Here is an 18,200-nt window from a genome sequence, read left to right as displayed (position 1 = left end):
ATTCCTGATGCAGATTGTTTCCTTCATTGGATACAAATTTTGCTTATTTTCGTGGTTTTCTAATTTGAAATATTACCTAATATATTATCAGTGAAATTTTTTAATTTGATGAAAAAAACACTCACATATCTTATTATTAAAATATATTTTTTTAAAATAATAAATCAATAAATTCATACTAATTGCCTTTGTTTTAGTTCAATTTCGTGTTCCTTTTAGATGCTTGGCCCGAATCACCCTGTGTTCCTACAGTTCAATATCAAATACTATGATAATATATAGTATCTCCTTTTTCATGACAAATTGCAAGAGGAAACAATAAGCATAGCATCAATGCAATTGGAAGTTGGTGGAAAATGTAGAAAAGGCAAAACCGATTCACATTCCAACCGAAAGGCAAAAGCTTACTACCAACAATATGGAAATACTACAAGAGAACAAATCCCCCAAATGGGTAAAGATTGGGACTAATTACAATTAAAATCTGACAAAACTGCAGATACATTATCTATAACTTTCATCGAGGAACAGAAAGATTTACAGAGGAAACAAAATCAGTAACTATTTAATCACTACTTCCTTCTTCTCTCCACTCCGAAAGTTTAGCACCATCACTGTTTGGACAAGATTCATCCACACCGCTAGATCCCAACCGCTTCTTCGCATCAGGATTATCCCTGCTGCTGCTACATTGTTTTACAAAACTATCTACCATGGTGCTGGAGAAAAGTGTAACCGAACTCATGGCAGCAATGGTGCCAACGTCTCTAGTTCCACTGTATAGACCCCTGCTGCCGGCAACACGGATACCTTTTTTTCTCATCAGTAGTAGTCAGAAGTGTTGGCAATACATCAATCAATGGAGGGTTGCTCTGTTTTAACCACTGATGAGAAGCCGAAGAGTTTCTCTAGGACCCTTTTCCACCACGGAATCAGTATTGGGTAGTAAGGGGTTCACGAGCTTTGGATGCAATGGGGGAATTGTGGTTGAAATAGTGGGACCAGCACTTACCAAGTAACCTTGTCCTGAAGAGCAAACATCAATCACTGGAATATGAACAATGGGATGACAAATCAAATGTGTGAAGGTTGGAATTTGCTGTGAACTTACCGAGGGCAACTGGACCAACGGTTCTGGGAGGAAAGCTGGACAAACCATTGGAGGACCATCAGCCAGATCAAGAGGCAGTATTGTTGTCAACAATCTGGAAGCACCATTCGTTGACCAAATTGAAGGAAGTGGTGGATGCTCAAGTGATTCGATTGATGAAATTGGAAGTTCAGAAGCAGCCAAGTGTTGCAGAGTTGATGATCCTGTGGGGCACCAACAATAATAGGGAGAAAAGAGTCCTAAGGAGGAAACCGAAGATACGGAGCTTAGAGTCGGTGGAACAGCAAGTTTTCCAATTTATTCAAGGAAGTTTGGAGTGAACGGACAACTCTTGACATCTGGAAGCTTGTCATTTTCATCTTCGTTGCAATTAGATAAATCATTTGTAATAGGTGAGGCAATTGTAAGGCCGTCAGTTACTGACCGATGGTTATCTCCACGCCTGTAACTCATCCCTGGCAGTGTTTCTCAAGGAAGACAAGTTTCTGGTCAAACCCTCTTTCAAAGAACTTGATCTTGGACTTAAGCTACCTTGATAAATTGCATTCACCTTGAGTACTTGACTGCTACAGTACCGAGATCGCAAAAACTTTGACGTCGTTAGTGAAGATTGTCCATTACGCACATTAATGGTGTCAAGCACACTATTGGGTGAAGGTGGACCTGAACAACTTTCTTGTGTATTCTCAATGTTGATCCTACAAGATAGGAACGAAGCTGAGTTGCAAAGCAACCAGTCGTGACTCACTGATTCCAGTTAATTCAGCAATAGAAGGTTTTCTCTTGATTAAATCCTTCATCTATCATGGAAAGAACATAATATTAGATTGCAATCACTTGACAAACAAAGCAATTTGCATAGATCTGTTAGTGAGAGTATTAAAGAGTTACAACAATTGCCTAGGTGATGCTAGACTGGTGGGAAAAAAAAAATAAGATTTAAGAAAATTCTAGGTTTTTGTAGGTGTGCATGCCTTCATATGCGAAGCACAGTTGCTACTGAGAAAACCTCAAATATCTTTGAGAGCAATTCAATCCCCAAGAGCATTGACTTCTCTGAGCACCAATAGTAAGAAACTTTGCCATCCGGGATCTTCACAAGGAAAGATCGTCCAGAATTGTCTGCTGGGATCTCATTAATGGAAACATCAGCACGCTGAGCTTTGCCATGTAAGGTAAGTAGTCTCTCTGTTTGACCACCATCCCCAATGAATGAAAGCCGCAAGTCTGATATTGGCAAGAGTGTAAGACTCAAATTTCGCCTGTGTCAATTCAAAAAGATTGGGGAAACATTTCAGCCAAGGGCAATTAGAGTACAAACAGCAATAAGAGAAAATCAAGTTATAAGCATAAATATCAAATCATTACATTACACCTTGCATGTAGCAAGCTGTAAGATTCAGCAGTTTAAATCATCCAAAAAAAGCCCTAGCGGGAATTATAAAAGGAAAGAAGACCAAAGAAAGTTACAGTGCAATTAACCAAATAAGATTTAAAAAAAATGAAAAAAAGGAATACAAAGATTTTGGTAAGGATTGTTATTATGAATGTTTAGGGAAGGCAAAGAGCTTAATGTTAATTAATTTATTGTGTCTCTAGCTAAGGAATAGATAACTATCTCGGCAACTAGAAAGCCTGAACTAGAAATCCAGATAGAAATTCAGTTTTATCTATCTCAGTTCTATCTATCTCAAGAATCACATATGATTCACAAAGTGCCATCTGCCAGGAGCATTAACCATGTCAAATTTAATATCTTGTTTTTCCTCAGAAATAATTCAATACGAACAATAAGATGCCACGCTCAATGCTTTAATGTAAACTAAAAACCCAGTTTTAATATATTTTCCAATCATATTGTTTTTATGGATTCAATAAGTCAAGAAACAATCTGGTTTATATCATGTGACCCATCTTACAAATTTCTTTTTACACAAACATGAACAAATTTAACAGCTATAAGAGGTTATCAGAAATCCCCTGCCAGAATTTGATCAAATTCATGACTTTAAAACAAATCAGCCAAAACAATGAATGGTAATATATAGCAAAAGAATATCCACAAGATAATAAAGAATGACATGGAAAATATACAATTCAGATTTCAACAAAATTTACAGCGAATATGAAGACTTCTGACATAGACAAAGTAGCATAACTATAATTCATACAATGTCATTAGCACTCAATCCTACTTATAATTGATTTATAAATATCAACCCTACATATCCACAAAACAGCAGCAGCAAACTATTTAATATAGGAGATGAAACTAACTTTACTTCCTCATAATTCAGAGATCATTACAGAACATGCCCACTTTACCTACAAGTCAAAAGATATATTTATTTGCAAGCATGAACATGATGACCAACAAACTAAAATCAAACCCTGCAATTTCTACCAAGTATTAACCACTAAATATACACCTTCCAGCCCAATTATATTGTAGGGTAAATCTGGTACTAAAGGAAAGATTCAAACACATGAAATCAATTAAAGTAGTTGCTAAATCAAAGCATTATTCAGAAAACTTATAATGTAGGATTTTGCAAACAACAGTTATTAAAACGATGCTGAAATGCATGCAGAAATGATGCAGCAATCTAATAAATCATGAACATCAATCTAATATGGACTCCAAACAAGGCTAATTTTACCTTTAATAAACCTGAATGATAATAAAACAATAAACACTACCTAGGCTCACGAATAAAAAAGTAAATAAAATAAAAACAGCCAGTCCAATTAAGAAATAATCCAATAATAGGCAGAGAACAACAGCACATCAATAACATAACCAAGTCCAAAGATAAAATAAAAAGGCCGGTACTCTCAATTTTAGAAGTGTAATTTTAAGAATTACAACACTTGCAAATGTGAGAACATAAAATCATATGAAAGTACATGTCATACAAACTTACAGGTAGTAAACAAGTGTGACATACTGCGAAAGACCAGAATATTTCTAAATCATCTACATTTTTAAACCAGCTGCCTGCACGGGATGTTGAAAGCGTTACCGTATAGCATAATACAATCAGTTAAATCATCTTAATTCCTTAATGGAGACAGCAGGGGAAAAAAAGAGTTGTACTAATCCAAGGTATATTGCCAAAATGCTATGAATGATTAAAAAGCATAAAGACCAAATAAATGAGAAGGCCACTAAAATGACACCCTTAATGAATATAGATGATAGATTCAGAACTAAAGGAAAAATGCTCAATTCTGATTGCATATCTATAAACTATAATTGGTCTTTAATATTTCCAACCAAGCATCACCTACCAAATTTGATAATTCCAAATTTAAGTTAAAAAAAAAAAAAAAAAAAAAAAAAAAAACAACAACAACAACAACAACAATAACAACCCAATAAGGTTAGTTTCTAGACAGAGCTGAATACAATAATCCTATGTAAATTACATAATTGCACCTAGGTAAATCCAGAGCAGATGAATCTAGGACAAATTAGACACTCCGATGACAATAAGAATTCAATTAACTTATAGCAGTAGGGTGAAAAAAAGTCCCTTGTTTGTTAATCTTCCCTACACGAATTGAAACCAAAGGTATGCAAAAACACCTCGCCCGCATACCCACTTGCGATGGCTCAAAGTGCCGAAAATTTTATCGAACAAATAAAATTAAACAGAATAAATAGACAAATTAAAATTTTTATTAAAATTACAGACTTTAATCATATTAAACTAAACTTTTAATTTTATCTTTAAAAAAATTCAAACAATTGCGTCAATTGAAAGTCAAATTATTAAAAAAACCTTATTTAAATGAGCTAACAATCGATCCTTGGCGACGTTATTTGACACATTGACTTTCAACAAAGGCTTTAACCTTTCATCTGTTCGACAAGCGCCAATTACTTGATCATCCAAAGCTTGTAACCATTGCAGAGCCCTATCTTCTCGATCGCTTTGCTGAAGCAACAAATCTCAGTCGTTTTCCTCTACGAATATGTCGGTTAATCGTTCCGTGAGTAAGATTTCGTTCCTCGTCTCACCAATTTGTGTCGATGTTGTTCCAGATCCAACACGAGAGATCTCAACGACGCTGTTGATTGACGATGCATCCGATGAATCGATTAATTCGTAATCGTTTTTATCCACATGATCGTCAACAAATTCTCGGCTTCTGGAATTAGCCATCGTTGAATTCAAATAGAAATTAAAAAAAAAAAAGTAAAAGTAAAATTCTTTCAAATTCTTGGACTATTAAGAAATTAGATTTAATTATAAAATATAGAACTAAAAGCGGGAAGATTGAGGAGTCGACAGGTGAGCTTCTAGTGAGGCGTTTTCAGAGATAGAAATAGGGGAAATTGTTAGAGAGGGAAGAAACCTCCTTCACAGAAAATGGTAGTAACAGAAGACACAAAACCCTGGCGTTGGCATACGAAGATGGAAAAAATTCTGGCGGACGTCAAGGTGCTTTATGAAATACGGTAAATTGTTATCGGTTTGAGATCCGTGCCATGTTAGATTGGTTAAAGCCCATGTCAGCTTTTTATTTCTTAGTTGTGTAGACCCCACTGAATAAACTGTCCACCTCAGGGCGGTGAGAATGAAGGATCGACTCCGTTGAGAAAAGAATAGAAAATATTGGAAGAAATAATTAGAGCATGGAAAAGGACAGGTTAAAAATAGAGTAGTAGGAGTTTTGAGAGGAGCGGGGGGATTGTTGGTGGCTTGAAGATGGACGATTCAAAGTTAGTGACAGACAAATATTAAGAGAGGGTTCACTATTGGGATTTAATTAATGGTTGAAGCATCAAATAAGAATTTATAGATAAATGGATGTTGTTTAATTGATTGTTAAGTATTATTAGGAATATCGGGTTTTTGTTTATTTTTAATTTGATTCGATTTTGTATTTATATTAGATAAATTAATCGGATTCAAAGATTTTTTTATTTTTTTATATTTAAATTTGATCCTATTTAATATTATATAAAATTATACATAATTTGACTTAATATTAAATTAATAAAATATTATTTTTAAATATAAAATATTATTTTTATGTAAATATAAAATTAAATAAATAATTATATAGATACTATGTGAGGTTACGGTGAGTTTGCCTAAAACTCAAAATCTACTATTTTTCATTATTACTAGACTCGATTTGATCAAAAATTCAATTTTTTTTTTTTTAAAGTAATCCTAAGATGTTAGGTTGGATCAAAATTTATCGATGATAGATTGGACTATCATCTCTAAGTTTTATATAAATGTAAGTATTTTGTCTTTTTAAAAATCAACAAAGGTAAGATATGGAGATTTGTTATAATTTGTGTTACTCTGGCATAAAATAAGGTATAATCTGAATAGTAGATAAATAGATCATTAAAAAATATTTGAACGGAAGTAAAAAAGGTTTTAGATTTCTTTTGATGATAAAATTATTTTACAGATTATACTAGTGATAAGTTTTGATTACCAAACTTTTTGAAAGAAAAAAATGATAGATGTGTGGATACAAAAATAAAAAATTTAAAAATTTTGAAATTTACTATCACTCTACTATTATATATGCATATAATAATATTAAATTTTGAAATTTTTAATAACATAGTTATTGCTTATCTAATTAAAGAATTATATATCATGTTAGAAAAAATAAATGATGGAATAGAAAAGAATTTTAACTTTGACACGTAAAAATCACTTTTTTAAATGCAATTATATCTTTAGAATATAATAAAGTTTCAAAACTCTTTCAGTAGAAATAGTAAAAATAATTATACTAAAAAATCTATTTATAATAAATGAATAGAAATAAATTTTTATTTAAATGGTTATGATTTTTTATATAATCATAACTTTTATAAAATAATAATTTATTTATATTCAAATAATTGTAACCATTTGTCATATAATAAATATTTTTATTCAAATATAATTATTTAAGATATGAATAAAATTAATACAAAAATTAATTTTATTCATTAATAATTAAATTTTTTTATCCCATGTAAGATGCATCACATTTTAAACTACTAAAAATCCCTTATTAATTTGGAACATTAGTGCTTAATCTTTAACTTTTTACATAAATAAATATTATGAATACAAGAAGGTATTTCTTGATTTAAACCTTCAATTAACATATATACCTTAGAATTCTAATAAAATTGATGGTATCTACAGATTAAACTTCAACTCCTAGTATTAGAATTGAAGATATAATATATATAATACTTATTTATTTTTTCATCAAAGGTTTTATAACTGCTTTAGCACTATTATGGCCATGTGTTTATCTTATTTATAAACATTTACAAGAGAAACCTCAATTCTTCTTGTTGAAGTAGCACTACTTCTATGTTTATATAAGTAGAGTTTCTATTATGTTTTCATTATTTTAGACATTTAAATAGTAAACTCCATTAAGAGTATAAAAACTTATCATCCTCACATAATGAATTACACTAGTTTCTAAATTTTGAATGGATTTTATTAATACTTAACAAATATATAACAATAACTTATTTTTACTCATCAAACTTTATAATTAGAAGTTACTAATTTAAAGTTGAATTCTCATTATTATTGTCTAATAATAAGGGTTTAAATCCATTCTAATTGTAGTACTACTAACCAAATATCTTGGAATTCAATTTCTTTTATAGTAATTACTCCTACTTGAGAATGAATATCTAATATATCATATACTAAAATATTCAAACTTTTCATTTTACATATCATTTATATCCTCTAGATATTATTGCCTTATTCTTTATCATTTTAAGAAATAGTTGGTTTAGTTGTGACAACAACTCTTCTCATAAATTTTAACCATTTTATTTTCATACTTTTGTACATCTTTAATACAATTATTCTTCTAGTACATTTGGATACATTAAATAAATAAATTAAAGTCATTTTAATCCTTTTAAGATATTTAAGGACATTTTTATGATTTTACTTTAATAAGTTGTACTAAACTTATTAGTTTTGTATAATTTGCTCATAAATTTATACTAAAATCTTACAACATTATGGTGGCAATTTTTATTTTTTATTTATTCTTATCACCCCTACCATGTGCAAATATACATTCTTTACTAAAGAATGTCCTATTCAATTATCAAAATATCAAATTTACTTGATCAAATTGTCATTTCATTTATCTTTTCACTATTTGATGGTTTTTTTAAATATGAGGCTTCCAAATTCACCTTAGTGAAAGATAACTAATAAATATTTTATATCTTAATTTTTTTTTTCATAAAAGTTTCAAAACATTTATATTTTAACTCAATATAATAACTTACATCAATAAGCATGATATTAAATATAATCATACTTTAATAGTCTCCTTTTGAGACTTTTATGGCAATTCATAAATACTTATATAAATCTATTTCATTATGGACACTATTAATAAATTTATTACCATGAACAAAATCATTTCCATCACTCAAATGGATCAAATAGTATTCTTTTTGCTATTATAAAAGTCTTCATTTTCACAAAATCTTTAAATTACTTATGACTTTCAGAGTAAATATATTTTAAAATTATATTTCAAAACTTTTAATAAAACCATAGATGATAAATTATTTGTACAAACCATGAACTAAACCATATAAATAACAAAAAAAAAAAAAATAGCACAACATGATCAAGATTGCGGCATCTTTTTTTTTTTTTTTTTTTTTTTGCTTATGGTTATTCTAAGCTAACTATAATAATCTATATATACTTACAAATTATTTAGATTTGGCTATTGAACCTATCTCATTTATACTTATGGCTTTTAGTGAAAACCAACTACCTCAAATATTATCATGAGTTTCCAATGCACGAATTAACTACCCAATTACCAATTTCAAATTCATGGCTATTGAAACCTCCAAACTTGATTTTAAAATTTTATGAGAATTTTATTTCTCTACCATTATACAGCCTAAGTAGATATTTTTATTATTTACCACTTTTAATTAATCATAATATTTTTGGATATATAATAAATTCAAACTTTACTCATATGACCAATATGCCTATAAGTACTTAGAATTCATTACATATTTAACTTTAATTTCTAATACCAATGCAAGTCATGAAACTTAACAAATCCTCACATTAACTATACATAATCAATACACATCCTTACCAAGAAATTAAAAACCCATGGACATGAAATTATTATCACCCTTATTGAAGGTATTGCTTATTGCAATAGCTTGTTACTTTCTTTACATGTTTGACCAATTGTAACGTGTCTTCACTTTTGTTATAGGATTGTCAAATTGACATGAAAAACTATACTCTTTCATAGGTGTCAGACAATGTATTCATCCCCTTTGTTATAAGCAAGACCCATTAATATTTATCGTCTTTCAACTTGTTGTAAGCATGACCTGTTGACACAGTTATTATCCACCGTATCTTATGCATGTTCCATTAATACAGGCGCGACACTGATATTTCCATGGATAAACCAAATGAAAAGTCACTTGAATATAAATCTTCACTAACTTATCCCCCCATTGTCAACTTTCTTAGTGTTAATTGACTGAATACTCTGATCATCATAATTCACAACCCATGTTGTTCCAGAATTAAATAATCGTTCAACCAATTGCCCAAAATAGAATGAAAACTAGAAGCATGCATTTCCCCATGGAGAAACATTTTCGTGGGATTTGAAGCATATTTCTTTGTTTGCAAATGAAAGATGGTCACAAAAAATCAAATATCTTCATTCCAACCATTCGGTGGTAGTGTGATAAACTTTCGACTTACTGGCTAGGAAATGACTACTTTCTTGAATACAAGAAATATCTCTCCATGGCCCTTAAGAACAGTCATATATTAATTGGATGATAAAGGATGGACAAGCTCTCTCCATCATATCTTTCTTTTATATATGATTCATTAGAACCCGCCATAATTTTGTATGCATTGCAAGGAAATTTTAAAATTCTCAATTAATTAAATTGATAAGAAAAAATAAACATGAAATATGATTCATCCAACAAAAAAAAATAATCTATTGACTTACCTGAATAAATCTTTGTTTTAATCTCCGAATTATACATGTTTCGAAAGTCGATTTTATCAATTTTTTTTCTTGTATATTCCTTATGCGAAATATGAATTTCACATAATTAACTTTAAATGGTTAAAAAAAATGATGGAATAAAAGTAGTATAAAAGAATTTTGATTTTGAAGCTTGAAAAATACTTTTTTAAAGACAATTATGCTTTTAGAATATAATAAAATTTCGAAACTCTTTAAGAAAAAGTAGTGAAAATGGTTATACTAATAGATCTATTTATAATAAATGAACATATATAAATTTTTATTTAAATAGTTATAATATTTTGTATAATTATGATCTTTATGAATAATAATCTATTTATATTCAAAGAGTTATTATTATTTGTTATATAATAATTATTTTTGTTTAAACATAATCATTTAAGATACGAATAAAATTAATATAAAAAATTAATTTTATTCATCAATAATTAAAATTTTTTATTAAATGTAGAATGTCTAATATTCTAAACTACCAACGTATGATAACTTAGGAAGATTAAATTAATTGATAAGAAAAAAATATTTTTATTGATTAAAGTTTGATTTATGAGAAAAATAAATTAAAAATAAAAATTTAAATACATTATATTTATATATAATATATTTTTTAAAATCACAAAAAACTAACTCCATAAAAAACCTAAAAAATACACTTTATCGCATTCTAAAAGGAAAAAAAAAATATTAATGTGGTAAATACATGGACCTTGTTTTGAGTTGGAGGCTTGGAGCCTTTGTCAAATTGCTTATGATGGCGATGGCTTATACTTGGTGGGAAGACAGAATTTAATTATGAGGTCCATTTTAGAAGTTTTTTGGTGGCCGTCCACATTTTTTGGGGGGAATGCTATCATTAAAGGTTTTTAACAAAAATTGGCATTTTCATATATTATCTTTAACTAAGCTGCGTATTGACAACTCAAAACTTAATAGTGTAGTAGCAGAAGTGCTTATAAGAAAAAGTCAATTTCCTTTCTGCCTCCCCTGTTTAGCCAAAAAAAAAAAAAAAAAGTAGAAAAACTGTATTCTTTTTTTTTACTTAAAACATATAATTTTACTTAATTTAATAGCAACTTTAGATAAAATAAATAACTAAAAAAAATGTAGCAAAACCAATAACCAAATCAATGAATCGTACCATAGGAAATATGTAAATGTCACAGTGCTAACTCTTGGCTGTCATAAAGAGATGCATCTGTATCGGGCGGCGCAGCTTCTATGTATAGATTAATTACTGTATAGCTTCAATAAATAGATCAGTAGCCAGGAAGCCGAGGTAACAGACTGCTGTTGACATTCCAAAGCTTGCCCAACAGAAATTAAACAAAGAAGTAGGAAGATAATAATAATAATAATAATAATAATAATAATAATAATAATAATAATAATAATAAGTATATTGTCGAATCATTTGAACATATGATTGTGATGAAAAGAAAATTAATTATTATAATAATAAAATTAAAATTAATAATAAAAATATCTATTTGAATATAACCGTTATGGCAATAATAAGTTGAATTATAATAAAATAAAATAATAATTGGATATTAAAATTAAAATTTACATGTAATAAAAAATTTAAATTATTTGCATTTAAAAACTTAAAAAATAATTTTTATGATAAATAATAATTTTATTAATAAAATAATCAAAATTAATAAAAATAATATATCAAATAATATTTTTATTATATTAATTAACAAAATATCTTATATTTTTTAAATAAAAAATTAAAATGTAAAAGAAAGAGAATAAATTAAATTGTAAAAATTTTTTGTTGGATCCCTAGATCCAAAACAACCAGTGAAAAAAACTGATTTTCTCATCAACATCTAAACGGATGCTCAGTGCGATCTGCACAAAATTTCATAAAAAACATTACCCAATTGGAGGTGCGTTTGAATGTAAATCAAGCCTTAATAGAACACGGCAATAGATACAACATTCAATAAAGCTAATGATGCCAAAGCTCATTCATTAGCAGGAATCGTTATTGACTAACGATGTAAATTGTCCCCTAATCTTCAGGCAAAGTTGATTTTTAGTTCAAAATTTTCAACACAAGAACAATAATTTTAGTGCACATCTATATCAAAGTCACAACATGGCCAGAATTCAGTCACCGGTAACCTATCAAGGTAAGCCTTGCTATCTAGATCACTTGTTTTTCTTCGGTTCTGCTGAATAATCATCTATTAGTGCCACAACATCTTTCCAGAATAGGCCCTCCACCAATACTCCATCCTTTGTGAGCCTGCAATATTTCAACAAGTTAGAAATGTAAAAGGATTGCAGGTCTGCAATCGGGATAGTAAAGAGCAAATGCAGGGTTAAGCAAAAGGGAGATACCACTGGGTAACACTTTTGGTAAACTCTACTGGTTTCCCGGCAGATATGGACTTGGGATCTGCACTCGCTATAGTAAGTGCATAAAGATCAGAGAATCTTGGCAACTTTGAAGAGACCACTAAACCGGTGCTGGTGACGGATCCCTGCAAACATGAAATCAGTACCTAGATGTAGAAAACAACACATGTGGGGCTTTGTATGCAAGCACATTAAATTTTAATCTTTGTAATATGGAAAGTTCCTTTCAGCCCAAGGCACACAGAATGCAAATGCCCACTCTATGTGACCTTTCTCTGAACCACCATGGAGGTTAGGCAATAATAGGGTTTTGTTTGTGTTGAGTTTGTAAAAGAAATATAATTACCTTGGACAATATTCAAGCATCTAGATATCTATTGGATGCTAGGCATTATTCCACATCATTACTCTAAGTATAAAGCATTGGTATTTAGACTAAAATAGGCAACATTGTGAACAGTTAAGGATGAAATGTAACAGTTTCACTATAAAAAACACAATAGACAAAGTCATAAAACTCTTTCTTTTATTTTTGGGTGGAAACACTCTTATGAGCCATGTAGCAGTAAAATGAAGAACATTGAACTGAGCTAATGATAGAAAATAAGCAAAACATACATAAGATTAAATTGCCCTCCTTCAATTTCATTTATGATCTTGGACCCAGTGTTAGATGACAACATATTCTCATTAAAAAGTTCCAAACTCAAGACTACATCATCATGCCAATAAGATGAAATAGAGTTAAATGGTAATCTCAAGAATCAGTAACCATCACAGCTTAAGCACGTCAAGACCAAAGACCAACCTAATCATACATGAGATAATCTCAGCTGAAAGAAAAATAAATCAATGCATAGCACAAGATATAACATAAGGAAATGCTCAATTAGAAAGCAAAAGAACTTACAGCAGGAGGATAAGTAAATAGAATTGCATTCTTTTCCTTTGTGTAGATAATCAGCTGGAGTAATCCATTGAAAACTATATACTTGCCAGAGTCAAGGATCAAACAAACATGAAACATAAAAGATTACACTCTTTGGTTGGCAAAAAAAGCAAGGAAAAGAAGGGAAACCAAAATGAAATCTTTCACACCATCTTGTCTTAGTAGAAAATACACCCTGAACAAAAGGTTTCAGGTTCAAGCATTAGAAACTTAAAAAAAAAAAAAAAAAGGCTCTCATCATTTTGATTTCTGCTCACAAGTTAACACAATGAAGCCAGATGTTGAATCAAGTCAGATGAAGGGCGGGAGTTTCTTTCTCAAAGCTCTTAATCACTAAAAATAATACTAAAAAGATGGGAATTTCAATAGAAAAAATTTACACATATGATCAGACCAAAAGAAATATATTTAGTAATCTAAGACTCAGTCTAATTGTTGCTTTCGCTGCTCTGTTTTAAACTTAGAACTTTAAAAAAAAAAAAAGTTCATTTGGTTGGAAAAGCTAATATAGTTTTACATAATTAAATTAATTTTTTTTTTTTAAAAAGGGGACACCTGATTTCAATTTCATATGGATCCTAATATAGTTTTACATAATTAAATTAAATTTTAATTTTTTTTAATAACGGGACACCTGATTTCACTTTCATATGGATCGATTATGCATAGATATGCATTACATTTCATATATTTACTCATTACAATAAATATAATTTCTCAGATTACCATTTGCTTCTATTAAATAAAAAAATTTTAACAACCAAATACAGCCTAAATTAGATTCTTGCCAGTATATCATTCCAACTTTTCAATTAAAAATGATTAATAAAAACAGCAATACAATTCAAAATCATCCAAAACATTCTTAAATAACCATTTATCTAGCAATTATAATAAACCAAAACAACAAATTCTAAGAAATCAATCAATGAGAAAAAGGATATAATACGATGCAACCGATGAGGAAATCTCGGTTTTCGGGGAACTTCTTTTTGTAAAATTGAGCAAAAAGAGCGATTACAATTATAATCGTTCCAAGGAACAATCTGACATTGCTCAGCCTCACATCTTCTACATATCCACGGCTCGTGACAATCTATTTAAAACCAAATATAAAAATAAAAAGAGAACTAATTATTCATAAATTGAGCTGTAATTGTGAAAATTCATGGATCGAGGCTTGTTTTGATTTTTTTTTTTCAATTTTTTTACCTCAGAGACTGATTCATCGAGGATGTGTTTGATGGAGTTGTGATCTAAGAGATTCGCCTTCTTTGCATTTTTACTTCCCGTTTCCGCCTTCTTTTCTTGCATTTTTGGAGATTTTTGGGGTCTGGAGATTGGTAATGAAACTGCTGATATTTAGTGAATGGAGAGAAGCTATATTATAGTAGGCACTGTTGCACGAAACCTCAAAGTCAAGGTTTATAGGTTGTTTTACCACGACTTGGAACGTTTTTGTTTGATAGCTGGCCTATTGGGCTTTTTCTTTTACAAAATGGGGTTTGTATTTCTTTCCGGCCCATTTTGAAGGAGAGAAAATTAGTTCTTGTTTCTTGATGTTTGTGCCACATACCGCACTCTAAATCATCGGTAAAAGCTTAGTATTTTTGAGGTCAGTGTGGAAATTTTTATTAAAAATTATTTAATAAAAAATTAAAATTAAAAATGAAAAATAATAAATTGAAAGATTTTATCACATTAATTGAATGTATAAATTTTTAAAAAAATAAAATTTGATATATTTTTTAAATAAATATTTTTAGTAAAAATTTTGACATAATTTTTAGCATTAAATAAATATTTATCAAATTTAAATTATAAAAAATATTTTTAATAAAATTTTTATATATTATTAATTTTTTTAATCAACTCTATTAATATATCGATTTTAATTTTTGATTTTAATTTTTATTAAATTATTTTTAATAAAAAAATTTCACAAATTTCATTTAAAAACCTTTGTATAAATCTTTCCCAACATCAATATATATTGAAATTTAATTTTGAGATTTGCTAATTATGTTCAATGATACAGGCAAATTCCAACTAAAGCCAAAATTTGAAGTCTGCCAAAATCACGAAGCGTTTATACAGAAAATTGTAGGAATAAGACAGTATATAGAATTAATTGAACTGTACATAAATACCAAAAATGATTTTATTTCAACAAGTAACCTTTTATATTACCCCTTTATTCCAAGTTACGTGCCCGGTATAATCCAAGTAGACTATTTGGTTTTGACTGTTGAGAAAGCATTTGAGTAATATTGAAATTATGCGATCTTTGGGTTTAATTGTATTGATCTCTTTTGATTTTCCAATTTTTTTTTCTTTTTTCTCTGTCATTCTGCATTTGGAGGGAATTCTTTGGTTTATCATAACCATTTTTTTGTTCTTCATCTATAAATGGCTAAATGTATCAGATTAGATTAGTTGTTAAACCCATATAATATTTGTGCAGTTATTAAAAAATGTTAGAAGTCTACCGAGAATTATAAACAATATTCTTATGAAGCTAGCAGATGAGGATGTAAAAGCACCTCATCTATTTGAAAGAGCAAAGGAAGAAATTCAGTGATTCACATAGGAAAACTGCATCATTTTCACAAGGAAAACTCCTTGAACGCATAATGATATTGATGAAAACACACCATTGGATGATATGAAAGATCCTAATTTGTTCGAATGAGCCGCATCTCTTTGAAACAATCCATCGCAAGACTGGTGATGATAAAAGGTTGGAATCTAATAATAATTCCCATTTGAATTGAATATGAGAACTCAAACATTGAAGTTTTTAGGACACTTTTCTGGATACTTAATTCCACATCAGACCATTCCACCAAAACATGAGAAACCAGGATGTTTGATAGTTTCTTGGTATTAGAAAAATAAACAAGAGAATAAAAATAATAGAAAAAAAATTTGATTACAAGATGTGAAGAACATTTTTTTAAATATATTTATTTTTTAGGATACAACAAATTTTCAAATTCTTTATAAATAGTAAAAATGGTTATGCATAAAGATTTATTTATAATTGATGAACACATATGTTATTTTGATGAATAACCATGTTAATTTATTTAAATAATTTTAACTCTTTTTGTTATATAACTATTATAAACAAACTTTTTTAGTCAAACATAATTATTCATTTAATAGTCGTAACTCTTTTTTACATCTGTTTTCAACAAATGTTTTTTATTCAAATTATGAATAATTAAAACAAATATTAAATTTATTCAACAATACACAACATTTTAGACTATCAATAATCCCCCACTAGTTTGAAATGTTGGTACTTAATCTTTAATCTTTCACACAAATAAATATTATGAATACAAAAAAGTATTTCTTGATTTAAATCTTCAATTAGCATATAATACAAAAAAGTATCTCTTGATTTAAATATTCAATTAGCGTATATACTTTAGAATTCTAATGAAATTAATTGTGTCTACAGATTAAACCTTAACTCCTAGTATTAAAATTGAAGATACAAGACACACAACACTTATTTATTCTTTTGTAAAAGGTTTATAACCACTTTAGCACTATTATAGCTATATGCTAATCCTATTTATAAACATTTAAAAGAGAGAGTCTAATTCTTCTTATTGAAATAGCTCCACTTCTATGTTTATATAAGTAGAGTTTTCATTATATCTCCATTGTTTTAAACATTTAAGTAATAGACTCCATTATGAGTATAAAAACTCATCATCTCCATGTAATGGATTACTTTAGTTTATAAATTTTGAATGGATTTTATTAGTGTTTAATAAACACATAACTTATTGTTACCCATTAAACTTTGTAATTAAAGGTTACTAAATCAAAGTTGGGTTTCCATTATTGGTGTCTAATATTAAGGGTTTAAATCCGTTCTACTTGTAGTACTACTAACAAATATCTTGAAATTGAATTTTCTTTTATGATAATTATTCTCACTTGAGATTGAATCTCTAATATAATCACTTCATAGGCTAACGTGTCTAAACTTTTTCATTTTACATATTATTTATATGCTCTAAACATTGTTGCCTTATTCTTATTATTTTAAGAAATAGTTGGTATTGGTTGTGATCTCAACTCCACACTCATTAATATATAAATTTCAACCATTTAGTTTTTACACTTTTATCCATTTTTAATTCTTCTAGCACAATTGGATAAACTGAATGGTTAGACCAAACCATTTTAGTGCTTTTAAGATATTTAAGGACCTTTTTAATGATTTTTTATTAATAAGTTGTACTACATTATTATTTAGTATAATTTACACATAATAAAATTATATTCAAATCTTACAATATTATGGTGACAATATTTATTTTTTCATTTAAAATTTATAAGAAAGTATCACCCCCATCATGTGCAAATATGCATTCTTTTTATTAAAGAATATCCCATTCAATTATCAATATATATTTTAATTAATTTGTCATTTCATTTATTGTTTCATTATTTTGTGATTTTTTTTAATAACAAGAGGCTTATAAATCCACCCTTAGTGAAAGATAATTAGTAAATTTTTATAGTTTAAAATATATTATTTTGAAAAAGTTTAAAAACTTTTATATTTTAACTCAATATAACAGTTTACATCAAAATAACAGTTTACATCAATAAATATGATGTCCAATATAATTACCCTTAAAACTATTTTCTTTTAGTAAACTCATACTT

The 18,200-nt window shown here is 28.6% G+C and overlaps 1 protein-coding gene and 1 pseudogene across 1 annotated transcript; both read right to left on the bottom strand.

Moving 5' to 3' along the window:
* Positions 1-359: 359 nt before the first annotated feature.
* On the bottom strand, positions 360-5,280 carry LOC111294830 (uncharacterized; annotated as a pseudogene).
* Positions 5,281-12,133: 6,853 nt separating this feature from the next.
* LOC111295437 (signal peptidase complex subunit 2-like) lies at positions 12,134-14,915 on the bottom strand. Its single transcript, XM_022888926.2, has 5 exons — positions 14,718-14,915; positions 14,450-14,601; positions 13,467-13,548; positions 12,539-12,681; positions 12,134-12,443 (listed from the first exon to the last, which is right to left on the bottom strand). Exons 1-5 carry the CDS (start codon positions 14,817-14,819, stop codon positions 12,347-12,349), a joined length of 576 nt encoding a protein of 191 aa, XP_022744661.1. The 5' UTR covers positions 14,820-14,915; the 3' UTR covers positions 12,134-12,346.
* Between the last annotated feature and the right edge of the window lie 3,285 nt (positions 14,916-18,200).

This window comes from Durio zibethinus, chromosome 14 (genome assembly GCF_047325235.1).
Source record: "Durio zibethinus cultivar Kanyao isolate XHJ-2024 chromosome 14, ASM4732523v1, whole genome shotgun sequence".
NCBI lineage: Eukaryota > Viridiplantae > Streptophyta > Magnoliopsida > Malvales > Malvaceae > Durio > Durio zibethinus.
The sequence above is the reverse complement of the archived record's forward strand: the minus strand, read 5'-3'. Positions and strand labels throughout refer to the sequence as shown.

Coding starts and splice junctions, on each gene's coding strand:
- LOC111295437 (XM_022888926.2), bottom strand. CDS start 14,819: ATGCAAGAAAAGAAGGCGGAAACGGGAAGTAAAAATGCAAAGAAGGCG. Junction 14,602..14,717: donor TCGATGAATCAGTCTCTGAG/GTAAAAAAATTG, acceptor GGTTTTAAATAG/ATTGTCACGAGCCGTGGATA. Junction 12,444..12,538: donor ACCAAAAGTGTTACCCAGTG/GTATCTCCCTTT, acceptor GAAATATTGCAG/GCTCACAAAGGATGGAGTAT.